Source organism: Pongo pygmaeus, chromosome 19 (genome assembly GCF_028885625.2).
Source record: "Pongo pygmaeus isolate AG05252 chromosome 19, NHGRI_mPonPyg2-v2.0_pri, whole genome shotgun sequence".
NCBI classification, from domain to species: domain Eukaryota; kingdom Metazoa; phylum Chordata; class Mammalia; order Primates; family Hominidae; genus Pongo; species Pongo pygmaeus.
The window spans coordinates 86,231,502-86,252,081 of NC_072392.2; the positions used below are offsets into that span (position 1 = coordinate 86,231,502).

The following is a 20,580-nucleotide window of genomic DNA, read 5'->3' on the forward strand; positions in this document are numbered from 1 at the left end:
GGGCATGGTGGCAGGTGCCTGTAATCCCCGCTACTCGGGAGGCTGAGGCAGGAAAATCGCTTGAACCCAGGAAGTGGCTGTTGCAATGAGTCAAGATCAAGCCACTGCACTCTAGCCTGGGGAGACGGAGTAAAACTCTGTCTCAAAAAAAAAAAAAAAAAGAGTCCAGAGATAGGTCTGCCTTTCAGATATGTCTTGATTAGGGGTTTAAAAGAAATCAGCCGGGTGCGGTGGCTCATGCCTGTAATCCCAGCACTTTGGGAGGCCGAGGCGGGCGGATCACAAGGTCAGGAGATCAAGACCATCCTGGCCAACACAGTGAAACCCCGTCTCTACTAAAAATCCAAAAAAAAAAAAAAAAAAAAATTAGCTAGGCGTGGTGGCGGGTGCCTGTAATCCCAGCTACTCGGGAGGCTGAGGCAGGAGAATGGCGTGAACCCAGGAGGCGAATCTTGTAGTGAGCCAAGATCGCGCCACTGCACTCTAGCCTGGGCAACAGAGTGAGATTCTGTCTCAAAAATAAAAAATAAATAAATAAATAAATAAATAAATAAATGCAATAAAAGAAATCAGAATCTGGTGTCTCTCTTGAACCTGTTCTACTTTGTTCTATTGTCGCTCTATTTTCAGACAGGCTCCAGGCTCTTTCTTTACAGTGGTAAAATATTTACAGCAGCTCCAGACTTTACATCCATTATCATAATTCCAAGTGTAGAGGAAGTACATCTCTCCCCTATTAGTCAAAGTCCCAGGCCTGATGCTTACAGGTCCCTATTGAGTTATATGCTCTCCATGAAACCATCCCTGTGACCTAGGGGAAGGGTTTCCTCCTTGGCTTATGCCAGTTAGAGTCCACTCAGGGTATGAAGTCAACCTCATCCAACCACATGGACTGGTGTGGGTGAGCTCTGGTTCCTGCAGGAAAGTTAGGAATTATTCTTTTAATAGAAGTGTGCATATCCGCTGGGCAACAAAAACAAAATTAATGACCCTTATACCAACCAGCCAGCTAAACTGGTTTTCACTGTTTGGGAATCAGTGTGGATCTCACCTCGGGATGTCTGCTCTTTCAGAAAAATGTGTACCAGCTGCATGCTTCAAGGTTCTACCCACTAGGGAGTTTGACTACTTACTTTCCTTCAGAGCTGTGTGTTAGTCCATTTTGTATTGTTATAAAGGAATACCTGAGGCTAGGTAATTTGTATTTTTTTAAAAAGGGGAGGTTTAGTGGCTCATGGTTCTGCAGGCTGTACAAGAGGTATGGTGCCAGTATCTGTTTCTGGTGAGGGCTTCAGGAAGCTTCGAGATGGAGTCTCACTCTGTCACCCAGGCTAGAGTGCAGTGGCACGATCTCGGCTCACTGCAACCTCTTCCTCCCAGGTTCAAGTGATTCTTCTGCCTCAGCCTCCTGAGTAGCTGGGATTACAATCATACGCCACCATTCCCAGCTAATTTTTGTATTTTTAGTAGAGGCGGGGTTTCACCGTGTTGGCCAGGCTGGTGTCTGGGCCCAACACTCCCAAAGTGTTGGGATTACAGGCATGAGTCACTATGCCCGGCCCAGGCTCTTTTTAACAGTCAGACTTCAGCCAGGCACAGTGGCTCACACCTGTGAGCACTCTGGGAGGCCGAGGTGGGGAGATTGCTTGAGCCCAAGAGTTTGAGACTAGCCTGGGCAACATAGTGAGACCCCGTCTCCATTTTAGAAAGAAAAAGAAAGGGCCGGGTGTGGTGGCCGGGTGTGCTGGCCTGTAATCCCAGCACTTTGGGAGGCAGAGGCGAGTGGATCACGAGGTCAGGAGATGGAGACCATCCTGGCTAACACGGTGAAATCCCGTCTGTACTAAAAATACAAAAAAAAATTAGCCGGGCGTGGTGGCGGGCGCCTGTAGTCCCAGTTACTTGGGAGGCTGAGGCAGGAGAATGGTGTAAACTCAGGAGGCAGAGCTTGCATTGAGCGGAGATGGCGCCACTGCACTCCAGCCTGGGCGACAGAGCGAGACTCTATCTCAAAAAAAAAAAAAAAAAAAAAAAAAGAAAGAAAAGAAAAAGAAAGAAAAAGAGTCAGATCTCACAGTAACTGACAGTCAGAACTCCCTTGTTACCATGGGGAGGGCACCAAGCCATTAGTAAGAGATCTGTTCTCATAACCCAAACGCCTCCCACTAGGCCCCACCTCCAATACTGGGAGTCAAATTTCAACATGAGATTTGGAGGAAACAAATAGCCGAACTATATTAGGTTGCCTACATGTAAGGCCATCGGTCAGGAGCAATCCACTTCAGCTAATGTCAACATAGTATGCAGAGCGCCTAGCTTGACCTTCATCTTGCTGGTCATTGATTGTCCCATGAGGCCACAGATGTAATCTGTTGGCAGGAGTCGGCAGCTGGGAACATAAGTCACTTGTTCATGCAATTTTCTTCTACCTTCTGGGTCCTCTTGGTCCAGGTCCCTCCCATCCCACTTCTACTTCGTTATGGAGTGCTGCTGTGCCCACCCAACTTCATGGGATCAGATAATGCCCAATTCGTCATGAGTAGCTCACATTACATTGGTTTTATTTTGTTTGTTTTTGAGACAGGGTCTTGATCTGTTACCCAGGCTATGGCACAGTGGCATGATCACATGGTTCACTGCAGCCTCGACCTCCTGGGCTCAGGTGATTCTCCCACTTTAGCCTCCTGAGTGGCTGGGACTACAGACACGTGCTGCCAGGGCTGGCTACACACCAAGCCTGGCTAGTTTTTTTTTTTTTTTTTTTGAGACAGGGTCTTGTTCTGTCACCCAGGCTGGAGTGTGGTGGTATGATCTCTGCTCACTGCAACCTCCACCTCCTAGGTTCACGAAATCGTCCCGTCTCAGCCTCTTGAGTAGCTGGGACTACAGGTGCATGCCACCACGCCTAGCTATGTTTTGTAGAGATGGGGTTTTGCCATGTTCCCCAGGCTGGTCTCGAACTCTGGGGCTCAAGCAATCCACCCATCTTGGCCTCCCAAAGTCCTGGGATTACAGGCATGAGCCACCCCACCAGGCAGGTTACATTTTTATTTGGAGTTCAGTAGGTGATCAAGAGCTCTTTCTCAAAACGAGGATAGTTCTTTACTGAGGAGTCTCCATATGTGGCACTAATCTCTGCAGTTTCCCCAAGGATGCGGTTTTGCTTCTGAGTTACTGTTTTTGTGGGGAAGGGAGCACCAATGGCCTTCATTTAGCCAAGCCTGCCACAGTGACGCAGAGGGTAAGAAAGCCAGCGTGGGGGTTCTGCCAGCAGCTGGGAACATCCTTCCCACCTGCAGACTCAGGAACAGGCAAGTAAACCTAGGATGGGTTTGGAGACTCTTCAGCTGACACAGGGACCCAGGTTCCTTCCATGTTGCAGCTCTACCACCTTCCTCATAGGGCTCCCAGTGTGGCCAGGCTTGTCTGCTTCAAGCCAGGGAAAGGAGAGAGAGAGAGAGAGAGACACCGTTTTGTAAGCGCTAACCCATTAGACAAATGCATTACTTTCACTTGAACTAGACTTATGGCCTCACCTGGATCCAAGGAAACTGAAAAGTAGAGTCACTGGCTAGGTACCCGTCTACCAGCAACAAGTAGACCAAATGGAAGGTGAAACATGAGTTTTGGTGGATAATTAGGGATTGCTGCCACACTCAAATCAGAAAGGGCTGTATTTGGATGAGCACGGTGGCTCACGCCTGTAATCTCAGCACTTTGGGAGGCTGGGGTGGGCAGATCTCTTGAGCCCAGGAGTTCTAGACCAGCTTGGGCAACATGGCAAAATCCCATCTCTACAAAAAATACAAAAATTAGCTGGGCGTGGTGGCGTATGCTTGTAGTCTCAGCTACTTGGGAGGCCGATGTGCGAGAATCACTTCAGCCCAGGAGGTTGAGGCTGCAGGGAGCTCTGATCGTGCCACTGCACTCCAGCCGGGATGACAGACCAAGACCCTGTCTCAAAAAGAAGAAAAAAGTGAGATAGTGGTGTGTTTGAGGGATGTTATATAGTTCACAGAACTGAAACATGAGTTTACAAGATGGCCTAGAAAGACAGAAACTAAAGGGCCTCAGCCTCAGCAGCTGGTGGTCCTATGTCTTTCAGCCAGCTCAGCTCCGGCCCCTTTCTTTCTTTCTTTGCATGTTTTCACTCAACATTCATATTTTCAAGGAAGAGAATCTGAATGGATTTTTTTTTATTTTTTTATTTTTTTTTGAGACAGCACCTCACTCTGCCACCCAGGCTGGAATGCAGTGGTGTAATCTCGGCTCAATGCAGCCTCCGCCTCCCAGGCTCAAGCCATCCTCTCACCTCAGCCTCCCAAGTAGCAGGGACTACAGGCATACACCACCATGCTTGGCTAATTTTTAATTTTTATTTATTTATTTTTTTAGACAGAGTGTCACTCTGTTGCTCAAGCTGGAGTGCAGTGGCACAATCTCAGCTCGCTGCAACCTCTGCCCCTGCGTTTGAGCGATTCTTGTGCCTCAGCCTCCTGAGTAGCTGGGACTATAGGCACGAGCCACCGCGCTTGGCTAATTTTTGTATTTTCAGTAGAGACAGGGTTTCACCATGTTGGCTGGGCTGGTCTCGAGCTCCTGACCTCAAGTGATCCACCTGCCTCGGCCTCCCAAAGTGTTGGGATTACAGGCGTTAGCCACTGCTCCCAGCCTCTGCTAATTTTTTTTTTTTTTTAATTTTTGTAGAGATGGTGGTTTGGAGGAGGGCATCTCACTATGTTGCCCAGGCTGATGAATGGATATTAAGAACTGAATGTTTGCATCCCCCTCAAAAATTCATATGTTGAAAACCTAACTCCCAGTATGATAGTATTTGGAAATAGGGCCTCTGGGAGGTTGAGATGAATTCATGAGGGTGGGGCCCTCATGATGAGATTAGTGTCCTTATAAGAAGAGACATCAGGCCGGGCGCAGTGGCTCACACCTGTAATCCAAGCACTTTGGGAGGCCGAGGTGGGTGGATCACGAGGTCAGGAGTTCGAGACCAGCCTGGCCAACATGGTGAAACCCCGTCTCTACTAAAACTACAAAAATGAGCCAGGTGTGGTGGCATGCACTTGTAATCCCAGTTACTCGGGAGGCTGAGGCAGGAGAATCACTTGAAACCAGGAAGTGGAGGTTGCAGTGAGCTGAGATCGCGCCACTGCACTCCAGCCTGGGCGACAGAGCGAGACTCCATCTAAAAAAAAAAAAAAAGAAGAGACACCAGAGAGCTTTCACTTTCCCTCCTCTGCGCTAAAATGAAGAGATCATGCTAGCACACAATTAGGCGTGGTCATCTGGATGCCAAAGAGGGGGGCCCTTCCTGGAAACTGACCACTCTGGCACCCTTATTTCAGATTTCGTGATCCAGAAATGTGAGAAAAATAAATGTTATTTAAGCCTCTCAGCCTGTAGTACTTTGTTATGGTAACCTAAGCAGACTATGCTAGTGGACTAAATACATCAGCTAAAACTTGGTCGTAAATGATAGGACTTTTTTTTTTTTGAGACGGCGTATTGCATTGTCGCCTGGGCTGCAGTGCAGTGGCGCCATCTCAGCTTACTGCAACCTCTACCTCCCAGGTGTAAGTGATGCTTGTATCTTAGCCTCCTGAGTAGCTGGGACCACAGGTGTGTGCTACCACGTCTGCCTAATTTTTTATATTTTTAGGAGAGACAGGGTTTTGCCATGTTGGACGGGCTAGTCTTTTTTTTTCTGAAATGGAGTTTCGCTCTTGTTGTCCAGGCTGGAGTGCAATGGTGTGATCTCGGCTCACTGCAACCTCTGCCTCCCAGATTCAAGCAATTCTCCTGCCTCAGCCTCCCAAGTAGCTGGGGTTACAGGTGCTTGCCACCACGCCCAGTTAATTTTTTGTATGTTTTAGTAGAGACAGGGTTTCCCTATGTTGGCCAGGCTGGTCTTGAACTCCTGACCTCAAGTGATCTGCCCACCTCGGCCTCCCAAAGTGCTAGGATTATAGATGTGAGCCACTGTGCCTGACTATATCGTATCTTTCAAAGGCAATTTTGGGCATTATACTTCTGTTTCAGGTTGTTTTTAGGTGCAAGTACAGAATAGTGGTTTGGAACACAGATCCTGGAACCAGACTGCTTATGGCTGAATCCTGTCTTTGCCATTTACTGGCTGTGTGATTCTGGACAACTTACATAACTTGTGATTCAGTGCTCTCTTTTGTGAAATAGAGCAAATAACAGTACTACCTCACAGTTGTGAAGATCAAGTGTATTAATACATGGTAAACACTCAGAACACTTCTGGGCACATAGTAGTCAGTACTTTCAAGCAAAAGAAACTCAACTTGGCTTGGTATGGTGGCTCAGGCCTATAATTCCAGCACTTTGGGAGGCCGAGGTGGGTGGATTGCTTGAGCTCAGGACTTCGAGACCAGCTTGGGCAAAATACTGAAACCCTGTCTTTACAAAAAATACAAAAATTAGCTGGACGTGGTGGTGTGTACCTGTAGTCCCAGCTATTTGGGAGGCTGAGGTGGGAGGATGGCTTCAGCCCAGGAGGCAGAGGTCACAGTGAGCTGAGATCGTGCCACTCCACTCCAGCCTGGGCAACAGAGCTAGACCCTGTCTCAAAGAAAAGAAAAAAAAAGAGAAGAAACTCAACTTGACAATACAAAAGAAATGTGTATCGGATCTTATAACTGCAAACCTTCAGAGATAGAGCAGGTCAGACCTCTCAAGGTTTCCCTACAGTTTTCTTATTCAGATTTCTAGGACTCACATCCCTTACTTCAGAAGAACAGAGGCTGCTTTCCTACCTCCAACCATAAACAAAAGGCACAGGCTGTCCAACTGGATGAATTTAGGTCATGTGCCTGCCCCTGAACCATTCTCAGTAGCTGAGAGAATGCCCCACAGTGATTGGTTTAGGGGTGGATTCCTTCCACATTCTTGCATTTAGGGGGATGGGATTATGCTGATTAAGAGTAGGTACAACCCTTTATGAACTCTGGCTGCTATACGATGAATGAGGCTGGCATTAATGCCTGCAAGAATGGACAAAGTTGCTGTTTGAATTTATTTATAGTAAGAAATAAACCATGAAAACTTTTCTAAAATGTAATCTTTTAGAACACAAAAAAATTGCAGAAACAAAAATGGCCCAGAATCCTGATGCTCTGCTGACCATCTTTGTTTTGTTTGTTCGTCTGAGCATATGGCAAAAAATGCAAAATTCAGAAATGCGTAATGAGCATAGAATGTTACTGTAACAATTGAGAAAACTTGAACACAGACTACATACTAAACAACAGCATGAAATTTCAGTTTTTCTGAATTTGATGATTGCAGTGTGGTTATATAAGAGAATGTCTTTTCTTAGGAGAGACACCGTGAAACAGAGGAAAAAGGACATGATTCTGAAACTTACTCTTAAATGTTTAAAAAAGTAACATATTAAAATCACACATATGTACATGCGTGCATATGTATACATATATGTATAGAGAAAGCAATAGCAAATGTGGCAAAATGTTAAGATTTGGCAAATCTGGATAAGGATTTGCAATTCTACTGCATTTGAAATTATTTAAAAATAAAAAACTTGAGTTTTTGGAGAAACAGGCATAAGAAACCTTTTGTTACCATATTTGCGGCTTCTATACAGTCTTTTATGACGCAATTAAAAAAAAAAAACTAAACTAAAAAATGTAACACAAATCTTCCCTCCTATAGTGGCCAGAAACCCCCGGCCGAGTACTTTGGGTGTCATAATAGGAAAAAAATGCAAAGCAATATGTTTTTCTATAAAGATTACTTATTTACTAATTAGAATTTTTTTATTTTCATGAAGATCAACAACAAAGTTTTTTTAAAATAACGACTTTGAGAATTATTCTGTGGTATTTGTTTAAGGCTGTCGCCCAGGAAAACGCCCAGGGACCATGCACGCTTCAACCCTATGGAAACACGAACTGCCCAGGGAACCGCCCCTTCGCGCTGCTTGACGGGATCTGGAGTCCTCCCGCTCCGCCCTGCCAGGCGTTCAGGGACCGCCCGGCCGCTCCCTCACCGCCCGGCCGCTCCCTCATCTCGCGATGCCATCCTCATTTTTTTTTCTTTTTTTCTTCCCCCGGCCCCCACTCGCCCCCAAGCCCTATGACTCCCTCCCCTCCCAACGTGTTTTTCAAATCCACCAATGGGCACACAGCTTAGGCTCGAACCAGCCAATCGGAATGCGGAGTCACCGGGAAATTTAAATCGCGCCGGCCGGCTGCACGAGCCACACGGTCTTTGAGCTGAGTCGAGTTGGACGCTTTGAGCGCAGTCGAGCCACAGCCGCTGATTCCCCCCGCATCGCCTCCCGTGGAAGCCCAGGCCCACTTCGCAGGTACAGACTCAGGCGGCGGCCCGGCCCGAGCGCTAACGGCTTGCCCGTGGGCGGCGTTCGCCTTTTGGGTGGGGGGAGGGAGGCCCCGGGTCCACGCCGAGGCTGGCTCTGCCTCCCGCATTGACTAGGCCTCGGGGGCGACGTTCATTGATCAGGCGGCTGAGTTTCGCGGGGTCTGCGGGTTTAGGGCGCCGACGCTCTGCAAACGGCAGCGGAGGCCTTAACGCGTCGCAGCCGGGAGAATCGGAGCGAGCCAGGCCTGAGGGCGAATGTCCCGGGAGGGCTTGTGGCGGCCCTGGCCTCGCCTGCCGCTTTCTCGTTGCATCTTCCCCGGCGTAGGGGCAGGGGCTGGGGGTGGCAGTTGGGAGCACCGTCTCTGACACCTAGGCCCCGGGGTGGCTTGTGCCACCAAGTCGTAGGCGAGCGTAATAAAAGCAAAGATAGCAAATTGTAAGGAGGGCTTTGACTTTTGTCATCTTCTGAATGACGCACAGCTGATGTCATCCTAATTAAGTGCATTCACTCCTAGTCTCTGGAAATGCAAATCAAATATGCGAGATGCGGCACTGCATTTTTAATGTTGACCATAATGTAATGATGAAGCAAATTTTTATTTAATTTTCGAGTCTGCACCTATTTTGGCCAAGTAAAAACAGTAAAATAGGGAGAGCCTCTTGAGGATCTGAATTTATTGCCCTGGCACATAATTTTTAGCTGTAAGTTAACTTGGTTCCCTTACTTTGTCTTGAATTAACTATTCGGGACTCTGGAGTATCGAACCAGGCTGTCAGAAACGGTGGACACATGTGGCTAGTCCAAATTGAAATACGCTGTAAGCTTAAAGTACACAAAAGATATCAAAGATGGAGTATGGAAAAAGAATGTAAAAGATGTCAGTTATTTTATATATTGATAACACGTTGAAATACTATTTGAATATGTTGGGTTAAGTAAAATACATTATTAAAATTAGTTTCACTTGTTTCTTTTCGCCTTTTTAAAAATATGGCTACTAGGAAGTTTCAATTTATGTAGCTTGCATTCTATTTCTGATGGACAGCCCTCTCCAGGAAGTCTCAGCCCTTCAGAGGGAAGGGGAACAGTTCCCCTTTGGGTAAAGCTATTACATAGTGTTGAAAACATGATGATCCCCCCCTCTGGTATACAGGTGTGGATTCAGTAGATGCTTGATAATTCAATTCTTATTTGGTACTATTTTTGACAAAGGAAAATGATAAAGGAAATATTTTTCTCTTCCCCCGTCTTTTAGCTTTCTCCCTTTGTCTCATAACCATGTCCACCAACGAGAATGCTAATACACCAGCTGCCCGTCTTCACAGATTCAAGAACAAGGGAAAAGACAGTACAGTGAGTACCTTCTGTTGCTTTCCTGTGGTGGTATTTAAATGCGAAGACATTTGGAAAGGGGTGAAAACTGAAGGATTTTTTTAAAAAAATGCCCTCACTTAGCAACAAAGACTGGTGCGATAGGTGAAACGGCATGTTATCTTTTCTCAAGGAAATGAGGCGTCGCAGAATAGAGGTCAACGTGGAGCTGAGGAAAGCTAAGAAGGATGAACAGATGCTGAAGAGGAGAAACGTAAGCTCATTTCCTGATGATGCTACTTCTCCGCTGCAGGAAAACCGCAACAACCAGGTAAAAAATGTATTTTAGTTTATGAGTAACGTGAAATCCAGAAAATCAGTAGGGACTTTTCTTAGAAATTCAAGTAAACTTAACATTTCTAGTCTTACGGTTTTAACTATCTGTGAAGATCTTTTTCTCTGTTTGCAATTAGTAATTGTCTTCCTTCCTGCCTTCTATAATCCACTGAAGCTGATTTAGGATCTTCCTTTAGCTCTGACCTTCCTTCAGACTTCCCTGCATTTCTAGCTACTAGCTGGGTACCTTGACCTGACCAGTGTGTCCAGAGCCAGCCAGTTTCTGGTTTATTTTTTCTTTTTTTTTTTCCCCTGAGATGGAGTCTTACTCTGTTGCTCAGGCTGGAGTGCAGTGGCACAATCTCGGCTCACTGCAACCTCCGCCTCATGGGTTCAAGCAGTTCTGCCACAGCCTCCTGAGTAGCTGGGATTACGGGCGCGCATCACCACGCTTGGCTAGTTTTTGTATTTTTTTGTTTTTGTTTTTTTGAGACAGAGTTTTGCTCTGTTGCCCAGGCTAGCGTGCAGTGGTGCGATCTCCGCTCACTGCAAGCTCCATCTCCCGGGTTCACGCCATTCTCCTGCCTCAGCCTCCTAAGTAGCTGGGACAACAGGCGCCTGCACCCTGTCCGGCTAATTTTTTTGTATCTTTAGTAGAGATGGGGTTTCAACATGTTAGCCAGGATGGTCTCGATCTCCTGACCTCGTGATCCACCCACCTCGGCCTCCCAAAGTGCTGGGATTACAGGCATGAGCCACCGCCCGGCCTGTTTTTGTATTTTTAGTAGAGGCGGGGTTTCACCATATTGGCCAGGCTAGTCTTGAACTCATGACCTCGTGATATGCCTGTCTTGGCCTCCAAAAGTGCTGGGATTACAGGCGTGAGCCACCAGGCCCTTCCTGTTTTTGATTTATTTCTGCCTTTTTTGGTATTCTCTATTTTTTTGTATTTGTCACCAGCTTTGTTCAGGACTTTCCTTCTGAAATATTTACAGTAGCCTCCTAATTTATCATATCCTTCTTTGTGCCACATACTATTTTCCTGAAATTTTTCCTAAACTACTGCTTTAGACATGTGTTTTCTCTCCTTAAAATCCATACTCCAAATTGCTTGAACCTGGGAGGCGGAGGTTGCAGTGAGCTAAGATCATGCCATTGCACTCCAGCCTGGGCAACAAGAGCGAAACTCCGTCTCAAGGAAAAAAAATAACAATAAAAATAAATCCATACTCCAGCTGGGCATGGTGGTTCATGCCTGTACTTCCAACACTTTGGGAAGCTGAAATGGGAGGATCACTGGAGGCTAGGAGTTTGAGCCCAGCCTAGGCAACATAGGAAGACCTTGTCTCTATAAAAAGTAAAGTTAGCTGGGTGTGGTGGCGCCGGCCTTTAGTCTTAGGTATTCATGGGGCTGAGACAGAAGAATCACTTGAGCCCAGGATTTTGAGGCTGCAGTGAGCTGTGATTGCACCACTGCACTCCATGCTGGGTGACAGTGAGACCCTGTCTCTAAAAAATCCCTACTCTATGAAAGCCTTCCATAAAGTAGACTTAACTTAGATTTTCATATTTATCTTTCATCTGGGCCCTTTCCTACATCTTTTTCTCACAATGTGCTTCCTTTTTTTTGTTTTGAGACAAAGCCTTGGTTTGTTGCCCAGGCTGGAGTGCAAGGTGCCATCTTGGCTCACTGCAACATCCGCTTCCTGGGTTCAAGCGATACTCGTGCCTCAGCCTCCGGAGTAGTTGGGATTACAGGCACGTGCCGCCACGCCCAGCTAATTTTTGTTTTTTTAAGTAGAGATGGGGTTTCGCCATGTTGGTCAGGCTGGTCTCGAACTCCTGACCTCAGGTGATCTGCCTGCCTTGGCCTCCCAAAGTTCTGGGATTACAGGCGTGAGCCACCGCGCCCAGCTACATTATGCTTCCTTTAGCACTCCACATTTATCTTTTTTTTTTTTCATTGAATACTACCTATGTTCTATTTCTAGGGTACTAACACTCAAAGCTCATCTCCTTATAGCACTCCTTAGCCTCGTAGGAAAGACACTCCTTTCTCAGGATTCTCTAGCTCCCTGATTCTGCACCCAAAATGGGGAGTAAATGCCATGTAACCCATTTATTTACCACTTGTTTTATGCTGTTCGTCGACTTGTCACATTTTCTCTGTTGGGTGTAAAGCTCCTGGAGAGACAGGGATACTGGCTTTTTGAATTATGGGTAGCATTGGTTCTCAGACCTCCTTTCTAGTATGATTCACAACATAAAACATTTTTTTTTTTGGGGGGTGGGTGGGGAAACGGGTCTTGATCTGTTGCCCAGGCTGGAGTGCAGTGGCATGATCTCGGCTGACTGCAGCCTCCGTATCCTGGGTTCAAGTGACTCTCCTGCCTCAGCCTCCCAAGTAGCTGGGATCACCATGATGTCTAGCTAATTTTTGCATTTTTAGTAGACATGGGGATTCACCATGTTTCCCAGTCTGGTCTCGAACTCCTGACCTCAGGTGATCCACCCGCCTCGGCCTCCCAAAGTGCTGGGATTACAGGCGTGAGCCACTTCGCCCAGCCAAACATAAAACATTTATATTTGCAGCAACACTTAACCATGGAAATATGTAGATTATAAAATTAGATATGAAAATCCTCGGCCGGGCGTGGTGGCTCACGCCTGTAATCCCAGCACTTTGGGAGGCCGAGGTGGGTGGATCACCCGAGGTCGGGAGTTTGAGATCAGCCTGACCAACATGGAGAAACTTCATCTCTACTAAAAATACAAAATTAGCTGGACATCGTGGTGCGTGCCTGTAATCCCAGATATTCAGAAGGCTGAGGCAGGAGAATCGCTTGAACCTGGGAGGCGGAGGTGGTGGTGAGCTGAGATCACGCCATTGCACTCCATCCTGGGCAAGAAGAGCAAAACTCCGTCTCAAAAAAAAAAAAAAGTCGGGCATGGTGGGTCATGCCTGTAATTCCAGCACTTTGGGAGGCTGAGGCGGGTGGATCACCTGAGGCTGGCAGTTTGAGACCAGCCTGACCAACATGGAGAAACCCCGTCTCTACTAAAAATACAAAAAAAATTAGCCAGGCGTGGTGGAGCATGCCTATAATCTCAGGTACTTGGGAGGCTGAGGCAGGAGAATCGCTTGAACCCAGGAGCCGGAGGTTGTGGTGAGCCAAGATCATGCCACTGCACTCCAGCCTGGGGATTGAGTGAAACTCCGTCTCAAAAAAAAAAAGAAAAGGAAATTCTCAGAACGTTGCCTATGACTTCATGTCTTTCTCCCTCAAAGTATATCTGAATGCAAGTGATTGAGATTTACGTAGAAATAATCTTCAGTCTGCTCTGATTCTTGATTTTTGAGACAAGGTCTTGTATGGCGACAGGCAAACACCACAATGCCTGGATAATTTTTTTTTTTTTTTTTTTAATTTTTTGTTGGGAGGTCTCACTGTGTTGCTTAGGCTGGTCTCACCTGAGCTCAAGCCATCCTCCCTCCTGAGCCTCCCAAAGTGTTAGGCTTACAGGTGTGAGCCACCATGCCTGGCCTTCTCGTTCATTTTTTAAAATTGTTCAAAGTGCCTTTTTTAGCGACAAAACACTTGGATACTCCATAACTTGAGACTCCAGTGAGTCATGACACCAAGTTTGGAAACTTCTACATATAAAATAATGAATATTTAACAGGCAAAATTAAATGTAGGGCTAAATATTTAGTAGCTGGCTATAAGCCTAACAATGTTTACACTTACCTTCACAAGTAAGTGTGGATTTTATTGTTTCTATTTAATCTTAATGATAATGTACAAAGTTTCACTTTTCTTCTAGGGCACTGTAAATTGGTCTGTTGATGACATTGTCAAAGGCATAAATAGTAGCAATGTGGAAAATCAGCTCCAAGCTACTCAAGCTGCCAGGTAAGTCTTGTCTGCGATAGCATGGGTAGCCTAAGAAATTCGTGTGTTTAGATTTTTTTTTTTTGGGGTGGGGGCAGGAAGGGACAGACAGATAGTACAAGGAAAAATTAGGCCAGCCAGCCATAAGCCAAATAGTATTTTTTATTTATTAATTTTTTTGAGAGGGGAGGCCTTGCTATTTTATTTTGCCCAGGCTGGCCTTGAATGCTTGGGTTCAAGCAGTCGGCTCACCTTGGCCTCCTGGAGTGCTGGGATCACAGGTGTGTGCCATTGCACCTGCCCATAAAGTTTTTACCAAAGTAATGTTTCAAGTGACTGGCAGGGGAAGGAAGAAATAAATAGTAAGTGGGATTGAGACATGCATTTAGAATGATAGATCCATTTAGGAGATAAGTATAATTTGACCTTTACCTCCCACCATACATGGATATTTATGATATAATAGAAAAGATTAATAAGTTCTATAGCTTGACAGTGTGCAGAAGAAAAATTTCAACGGTAAATTATCATTAAAAAGTTCTAGGCTGGGCGCTGTGGCTCATGCCTATAATCCCAGCACTTTGGGAGGCCAAGGGGTCGGTTACTTGAGCCCAGGAGTTTGAGACCAGCCTAGGCAACATGGTGAGACCCAGTTTCTACAAAAGAAATTATTAGCTGGGTGTGGTGGCACATGCCTATAATCTCAGGTGTTCGGGAGGCTCAGGCACAATAATCACTTGAACCCAGGAGGCGGAGGTTGCAGTGAGCTGAGATCTTGCCACTGTATTCCAGCATGGCGACAGAGCAAGACTCTGTCTCAAAAAATAAATAAATAAAATTACCTGGGTATGGTGGTGTGCACTTGTCATCCCAGCTACTAAGGAGGCTGAGGTGGGAGGATCACTTAAGCCCAGGAGGTCGAGGCTGCAGTGAGCTGTGATCGTGGCACTGCACTCTAGCCTGGGTGGAGTGAGATCCTATCTCAGAAAATCAAAATGTGCTTAACCACAACTATCAGGGACAACAAATTCAGTGAGAGTATAACCCTGTCAGAATGTGAAAAGTTTTTTTAAAAAGTGACAAGATCTATAGTAGATTTCTGCCAAGATGGAGAGGAGGGTAATCTACATTAATTTCTGGAAAAATGGTAGTTAATTATACCACATATGTAGCACCATACAAGTAATCTGTTCAGCTTCTGTTAGGTTCCAGAATGTCTCAGCATTTAGTGATTTACTTAAAAGGCTGTCTGAAGTTCTAAACTCTTGAATTGCATTTTGAATTGGTTTTTATACAAACTCCTTTTGTTAATCACTGCCAACTTTTATTTTTCTTTTTGTTCCCCTTTAGGAAACTACTTTCCAGAGAAAAACAGCCCCCCATAGACAACATAATCCGGGCTGGTTTGATTCCGAAATTTGTGTCCTTCTTGGGCAGAACTGATTGTAGTCCCATTCAGTTTGAATCTGCTTGGGCACTCACTAACATTGCTTCTGGGACATCAGAACAAACCAAGGCTGTGGTAGATGGAGGTGCCATCCCAGCATTCATTTCTCTGTTGGCATCTCCCCATGCTCACATCAGTGAACAAGCTGTCTGGGCTCTAGGAAACATTGCAGGTACTTGGACTTGAAGTTCTTTTGACTGAACGTATCTAAGCGTAATTAGTTGGAAGAAAGGCCTTGTTATAAGTAATAGTGACTTTGTCAAGTTTTGAGCTTGCTTTCAAGCCCTTATTAGGAATGAAAGTGTTGTCTTTACAAAGGCAGCAGAGGGGCATCTAAGTAAGTTTGGGAGTTTTTGCTGGTGCATTCAGTCACTGAACATTGATGGTGTTGGACAAGGTAATAAAATTAATTTTGCCTTTTTTTTCAGGTGATGGCTCAGTGTTCCGAGACTTGGTTATTAAATATGGTGCAGTTGACCCACTGTTGGCTCTCCTTGCAGTTCCTGATATGTCATCTTTAGCAGTAAGTTACTAACATGAGTAAAGTTACTCACTTCTTCATTCTAATTTCCCCCATCTTCTCAAAAGACAGAAACTCTCATTGCCTTTTTTTTCCCCCAGTGTGGCTACTTACGTAATCTTACCTGGACACTTTCAAATCTTTGCCGCAACAAGAATCCTGCACCCCCGATAGAGGCTGTTGAGCAGATTCTTCCTACCTTAGTTCGGCTCCTGCATCATGATGATCCAGAAGTATTAGCAGATACCTGCTGGGCTATTTCCTACCTTACTGATGGTCCAAATGAACGAATTGGCATGATCGTGAAAACAGGAGTTGTGCCCCAACTTGTGAAGCTTTTAGGAGCTTCTGAATTGCCAATTGTGGTAAGTTATTTACTTGTAGATTAGAACCTAAGTATAAGAAGCATGATCAGGGCTGGGCGCAGTGGCTCACGCCTATATAATCCCAGCACTTTGGGAGGCCGAGACGGGTGGATCACCTGAGTTCAGGAGTTCGAGGCTAGCCTGGCCAACATGGTGAAAGCCCATCTCTACTAAAAATACAAAGAAATTATCTGGACGTGGTGGCACGTGTCTGTAATGCCAACTACTCGGGAGGCTAAGGCAGGAGAATTGCTTGAATCCGGGAGGCAGAGGCTGCAGTGAGCCAAGATTGTGCCATTGCACTCCAGCCTGGGTGACAAGAGCAAGACTCCTGTCTCTCAAAAAAAAAAAAAAAAGCATAATCAGTTGATAGTAATATTGAAATATTGCCTATTTCAGGCCATGATGGGCCTCTTGTTAAAACTTTTAGGGTATAGAATTTCTGAAGTGCTGGGAAAAAAATAACCAGCACCAACATTTTTTTTTTTTTTTTTTTCAGACTCCTGCCCTAAGAGCCATAGGGAATATTGTCACTGGTACAGATGAACAGACTCAGGTTGTGATTGATGCAGGAGCACTCGCCGTCTTTCCCAGCCTGCTCACCAACCCCAAAACTAACATTCAGAAGGAAGCTACATGGACAATGTCAAACATCACAGCTGGCCGCCAGGACCAGATACAGCAAGTTGTGAATCATGGATTAGTCCCATTCCTTGTCAGTGTTCTCTCTAAGGTAACGAAGTCTCAGGATTCAATCAAGTCATTTTTAGTATGTATAGAAAGCTGTGCTTGATAAGCTGCTTCATGTGCAAGAATCTTGGGTTCTACTAGGAGTCCTTTGCTGAAAAATACCCAGTAACCCCTTTCACTTAAGGTTGGATAGAACCTTAGTACTTTCAGTCATTGTTTTTGTGAAAAAGTACTCTTGGAATCTTATTCTTGCAACTTTCTGAAATAAAACCATTTCCTTATGTTTAATAGGCAGATTTTAAGACACAAAAGGAAGCTGTATGGGCCGTGACCAACTATACCAGTGGTGGAACAGTTGAACAGATTGTGTACCTTGTTCATTGTGGCATAATAGAACCGTTGATGAACCTCTTAACTGCAAAAGATACCAAGATTATTCTGGTTATCCTGGATGCCATTTCAAATATCTTTCAGGTAAGTCCTATCAAGGTGGCTTTGTTTAAATTTGGACTTGATAATAATCAGTTTACTATTTAGACCTGGCGGAGGGCAGCTGTTGTAAGTTTACTCACTAGTAAGCCACAGAATCAGAAAGCCTGTTTATGTGGCCACACCTTTGATTAAAAATGTAGCAGGCATTATAAAAGATATAAAAGAGGTGACAAGTGGATGATGTTGAATTGAAGTCAGGCGCTTATGTGGACTCATCACACCTGTTTACTGGGTTGATTTAATTTCCCAATTTCATACCGAATTTTGGTGAAATTAAATTTGAATGACTTGGCCAGGCACGGTGGCTCATACCTGTAATCACAGCACTTTGGAAGTCCGTGGTGGGTGGATCACCTGAGGTCAAGAGTTCGAGACCAGCCTGGCCAACATGGCGAAACCCTGTCTCTGCTAAAAATGCAAAAATTAGCCACGTGTGGTGGTAGGCACCTATAATCCCAGCTACTCGGAAGGCTGAGGCAGGAGAATCGCTTGAACCCTGGGCAGGGGGCAGAGGTTGCAGTGAGCTGAGATCATGTCATTTCACTCCAGCCTGGGCGGAGGAGTGAAACTCTGTCTCTGGGAAAAAAAAATTGAATAACTTGTGTTTTTTCTTCTGGTTCTATCCCTAATTGATCCAAGCATACCAGCATATGGCACTTTGTCATAGTGATTGGTGGTAGGTAAGTCCTACTCATCGAGTTTGGATTATAGAGATTTTTACATATAGAAGTTTAGCCTACAGGCTGGGCGCGGTGGCTCACGCCTGTAATCCCAGCACTTTGGGTGGCCGAGGCGGGCAGATCACGAGGTCAGGAGTTTGAGACCAGCCTGGCCAACACAGTGAAAGCCCGTTTCTACTAACAGTACAAAAAATTAGCCGGGCGTGGTGGCGGGCGCCTGTAATTCCAGCTGCTCAGGAGGCTGAGGCAGGAGAATCGCTTGAACTCGGGAAGCGGAAGTTGCAGTGAGCCAAGTTTATGTCATTGCACTCCAGCTTAGGCAAGGAGAGTGAAACTGTCTTAAAAAAAAAAAAAAGTTGAGCCTTCAATAATGGTTGCTGGCGTATCTGTCACTGTGTATAAATAATTTGTTAATATGTGGCCAGTATTTCTTCCCCTCATCTAATCCCCTAAGTTACTTTAAAGCAAATCTGTTTTTTTCATCTATAGATATTTATGTATCTGTTTAAAGTTGAAAATTTAAAGGAAAACTAACCTACATACCATTCCATATGTCCAGTAAATCCTTAATACCAACACACATTCTGTTTGGGGACATTTAGTTTAGCACTCCGTAGGCCATCTTTGCCCTTAGACACCTTGGCTATACCTTGTGATGACATAGGATGCTTTACAAAACAATACGCCCCTGTTCCCATAGCAGACCAGTTGAACTGGAATGTAGTGTTGTATTAAAAGTTGCCCACATGATTTTGATACATAGAAAAGGTTGAGAGCTACTGATTGTAAGATCTTCGGCTCCAGTTGAAGTAGTGCTAAAAGCAGGTATAGATCCAATCACATTGAGTTTCAACAAAATATAACATGGACATAAAACTGTGATAGGCTTGATGAAGGAACTGTTAGGTGCTTATTTCTGCCTGATGTATCAATTATTCAAATTATCGATGTTTTCTTCATTAAAATAAAACCAGAGTATACGCCAGTAAACTTGGAATTTTTTTTTTTTTTTAGGCTGCTGAGAAACTAGGTGAAACTGAGAAACTTAGTATAATGATTGAAGAATGTGGAGGCTTAGACAAAATTGAAGCTCTACAAAACCATGAAAATGAGTCTGTGTATAAGGCTTCGTTAAGCTTAATTGAGAAGTATTTCTCTGTAGAGGTGAGTAATGGATGGTAATATTAATAACAACTTGGAAACATATAAAGTCAAGGTCATGAGCCTTTTTTTCCCTTATACTTTTAAAAATAAGTCTCAGATCTTTGTTAAATATAGTAAAATATCAGTGTGCACAGGACATAATATACTTATTTGCCCCTCTAGTTTGGCTCGATGGTAATAAAATCTTTTTAAACTGAGATTTTAAAAGCCACCAGATTAGTTTCAAATGAACAGCCTTGAGAATCTTAGAATATCTTGAGAGTAAGTTAATGGGTGTCATTGTAGGAGGTGATAAGAGAAGTAGGCCAAACCCACCACCATGCTCTGGGCCTAATACAGTCTTTTCCTATTGAAAAGTGACAGTTGGGGAAGAAAAAAATCTCGGCCTGTTGCTGTTACTGTAGTAGCATTCATGAATTGGCAAAGTTTCGGAGACCCTCCCTCGCCTATGTCAAATACTAGAATATCAGACAGGATTAAAGGTGTAATATGCAGATCGAGACCTAGAGATTAAATACAGACTTCTAGGTAGGCTGCTGCTTGGAATACTTATATTATTTTTATATTTATTTTTTAATATATTTCCAGGAAGAGGAAGATCAAAACGTTGTGCCAGAAACTACCTCTGAAGGCTACACCTTCCAAGTTCAGGATGGGGCTCCTGGGACCTTTAACTTTTAGACCATGTAGCTGAGACATAAATTTGTTGTGTACTACGTTTGGTATTTTGTCTTATTGTTTCTCTACTAAGAACTCTTTTTTAAATGTGGTTTGTTACTGCAGCACTTTTTACACTGAAACTATACTTGAACAGTTCCAACTGTACGTACTGTATGAAGCTTGTCCTCTGACCAGGTTTCTTATTTCTATGTGGAATTTCCTATCTTGCAGCATCCTGTAAATAAACCTTCAAGTCCACCCTTTTCTTGACTTCACCATGCCTGTGTGTTGCTTTCTAATTTGAGGCCTTTAATGTTGCCAGTGAAAGGTAACCCGTCCAAACTGATGGGATTAACCAGAGGTAGTCCTGGCTGCAGTTTTTACAGGAGAATGAATAAAATTTTCCAGAAACCCTCAGCCAGTTTCTCCTTAAGTCTCCTTGGCCAGGGAGATGGGCTAAACACCTTAAATTTAATCATAAATCTCTCCTGGAGCTACAAGTGGAATTCATTCCTCCCAAACTTCAAGGCCGAATGGGGTTCCAAGGTAAATTATGGCTGCATATGGGCCTCATCTGGGAAAGTACCCAGTTCTGTTTCATTGATGAGAGGCATGAGGGTCCACCTTGTGTCTTTTTTAAAA

The 20,580-nt window shown here is 44.7% G+C and overlaps 1 protein-coding gene across 1 annotated transcript; it reads left to right on the top strand.

The window, feature by feature from the left end:
- The first annotated feature begins 8,029 nt into the window (after nucleotides 1-8,029).
- On the top strand, nucleotides 8,030-20,213 carry KPNA2 (karyopherin subunit alpha 2). Its single transcript, XM_054459643.2, has 11 exons — nucleotides 8,030-8,365; nucleotides 9,636-9,733; nucleotides 9,885-10,022; nucleotides 13,853-13,941; nucleotides 15,271-15,539; nucleotides 15,796-15,890; nucleotides 15,989-16,252; nucleotides 16,752-16,985; nucleotides 17,234-17,416; nucleotides 19,129-19,278; nucleotides 19,867-20,213. Exons 2-11 carry the CDS (start codon nucleotides 9,659-9,661, stop codon nucleotides 19,957-19,959), a joined length of 1,590 nt encoding a protein of 529 aa, XP_054315618.1. The 5' UTR covers nucleotides 8,030-8,365; nucleotides 9,636-9,658; the 3' UTR covers nucleotides 19,960-20,213.
- Nucleotides 20,214-20,580: the final 367 nt, after the last annotated feature.

Coding starts and splice junctions, on each gene's coding strand:
- KPNA2 (XM_054459643.2), top strand. CDS start 9,659: ATGTCCACCAACGAGAATGCTAATACACCAGCTGCCCGTCTTCACAGA. Junction 10,023..13,852: donor AGGAAAACCGCAACAACCAG/GTAAAAAATGTA, acceptor CTTTTCTTCTAG/GGCACTGTAAATTGGTCTGT. Junction 16,253..16,751: donor CTTCTGAATTGCCAATTGTG/GTAAGTTATTTA, acceptor TTTTTTTTTCAG/ACTCCTGCCCTAAGAGCCAT.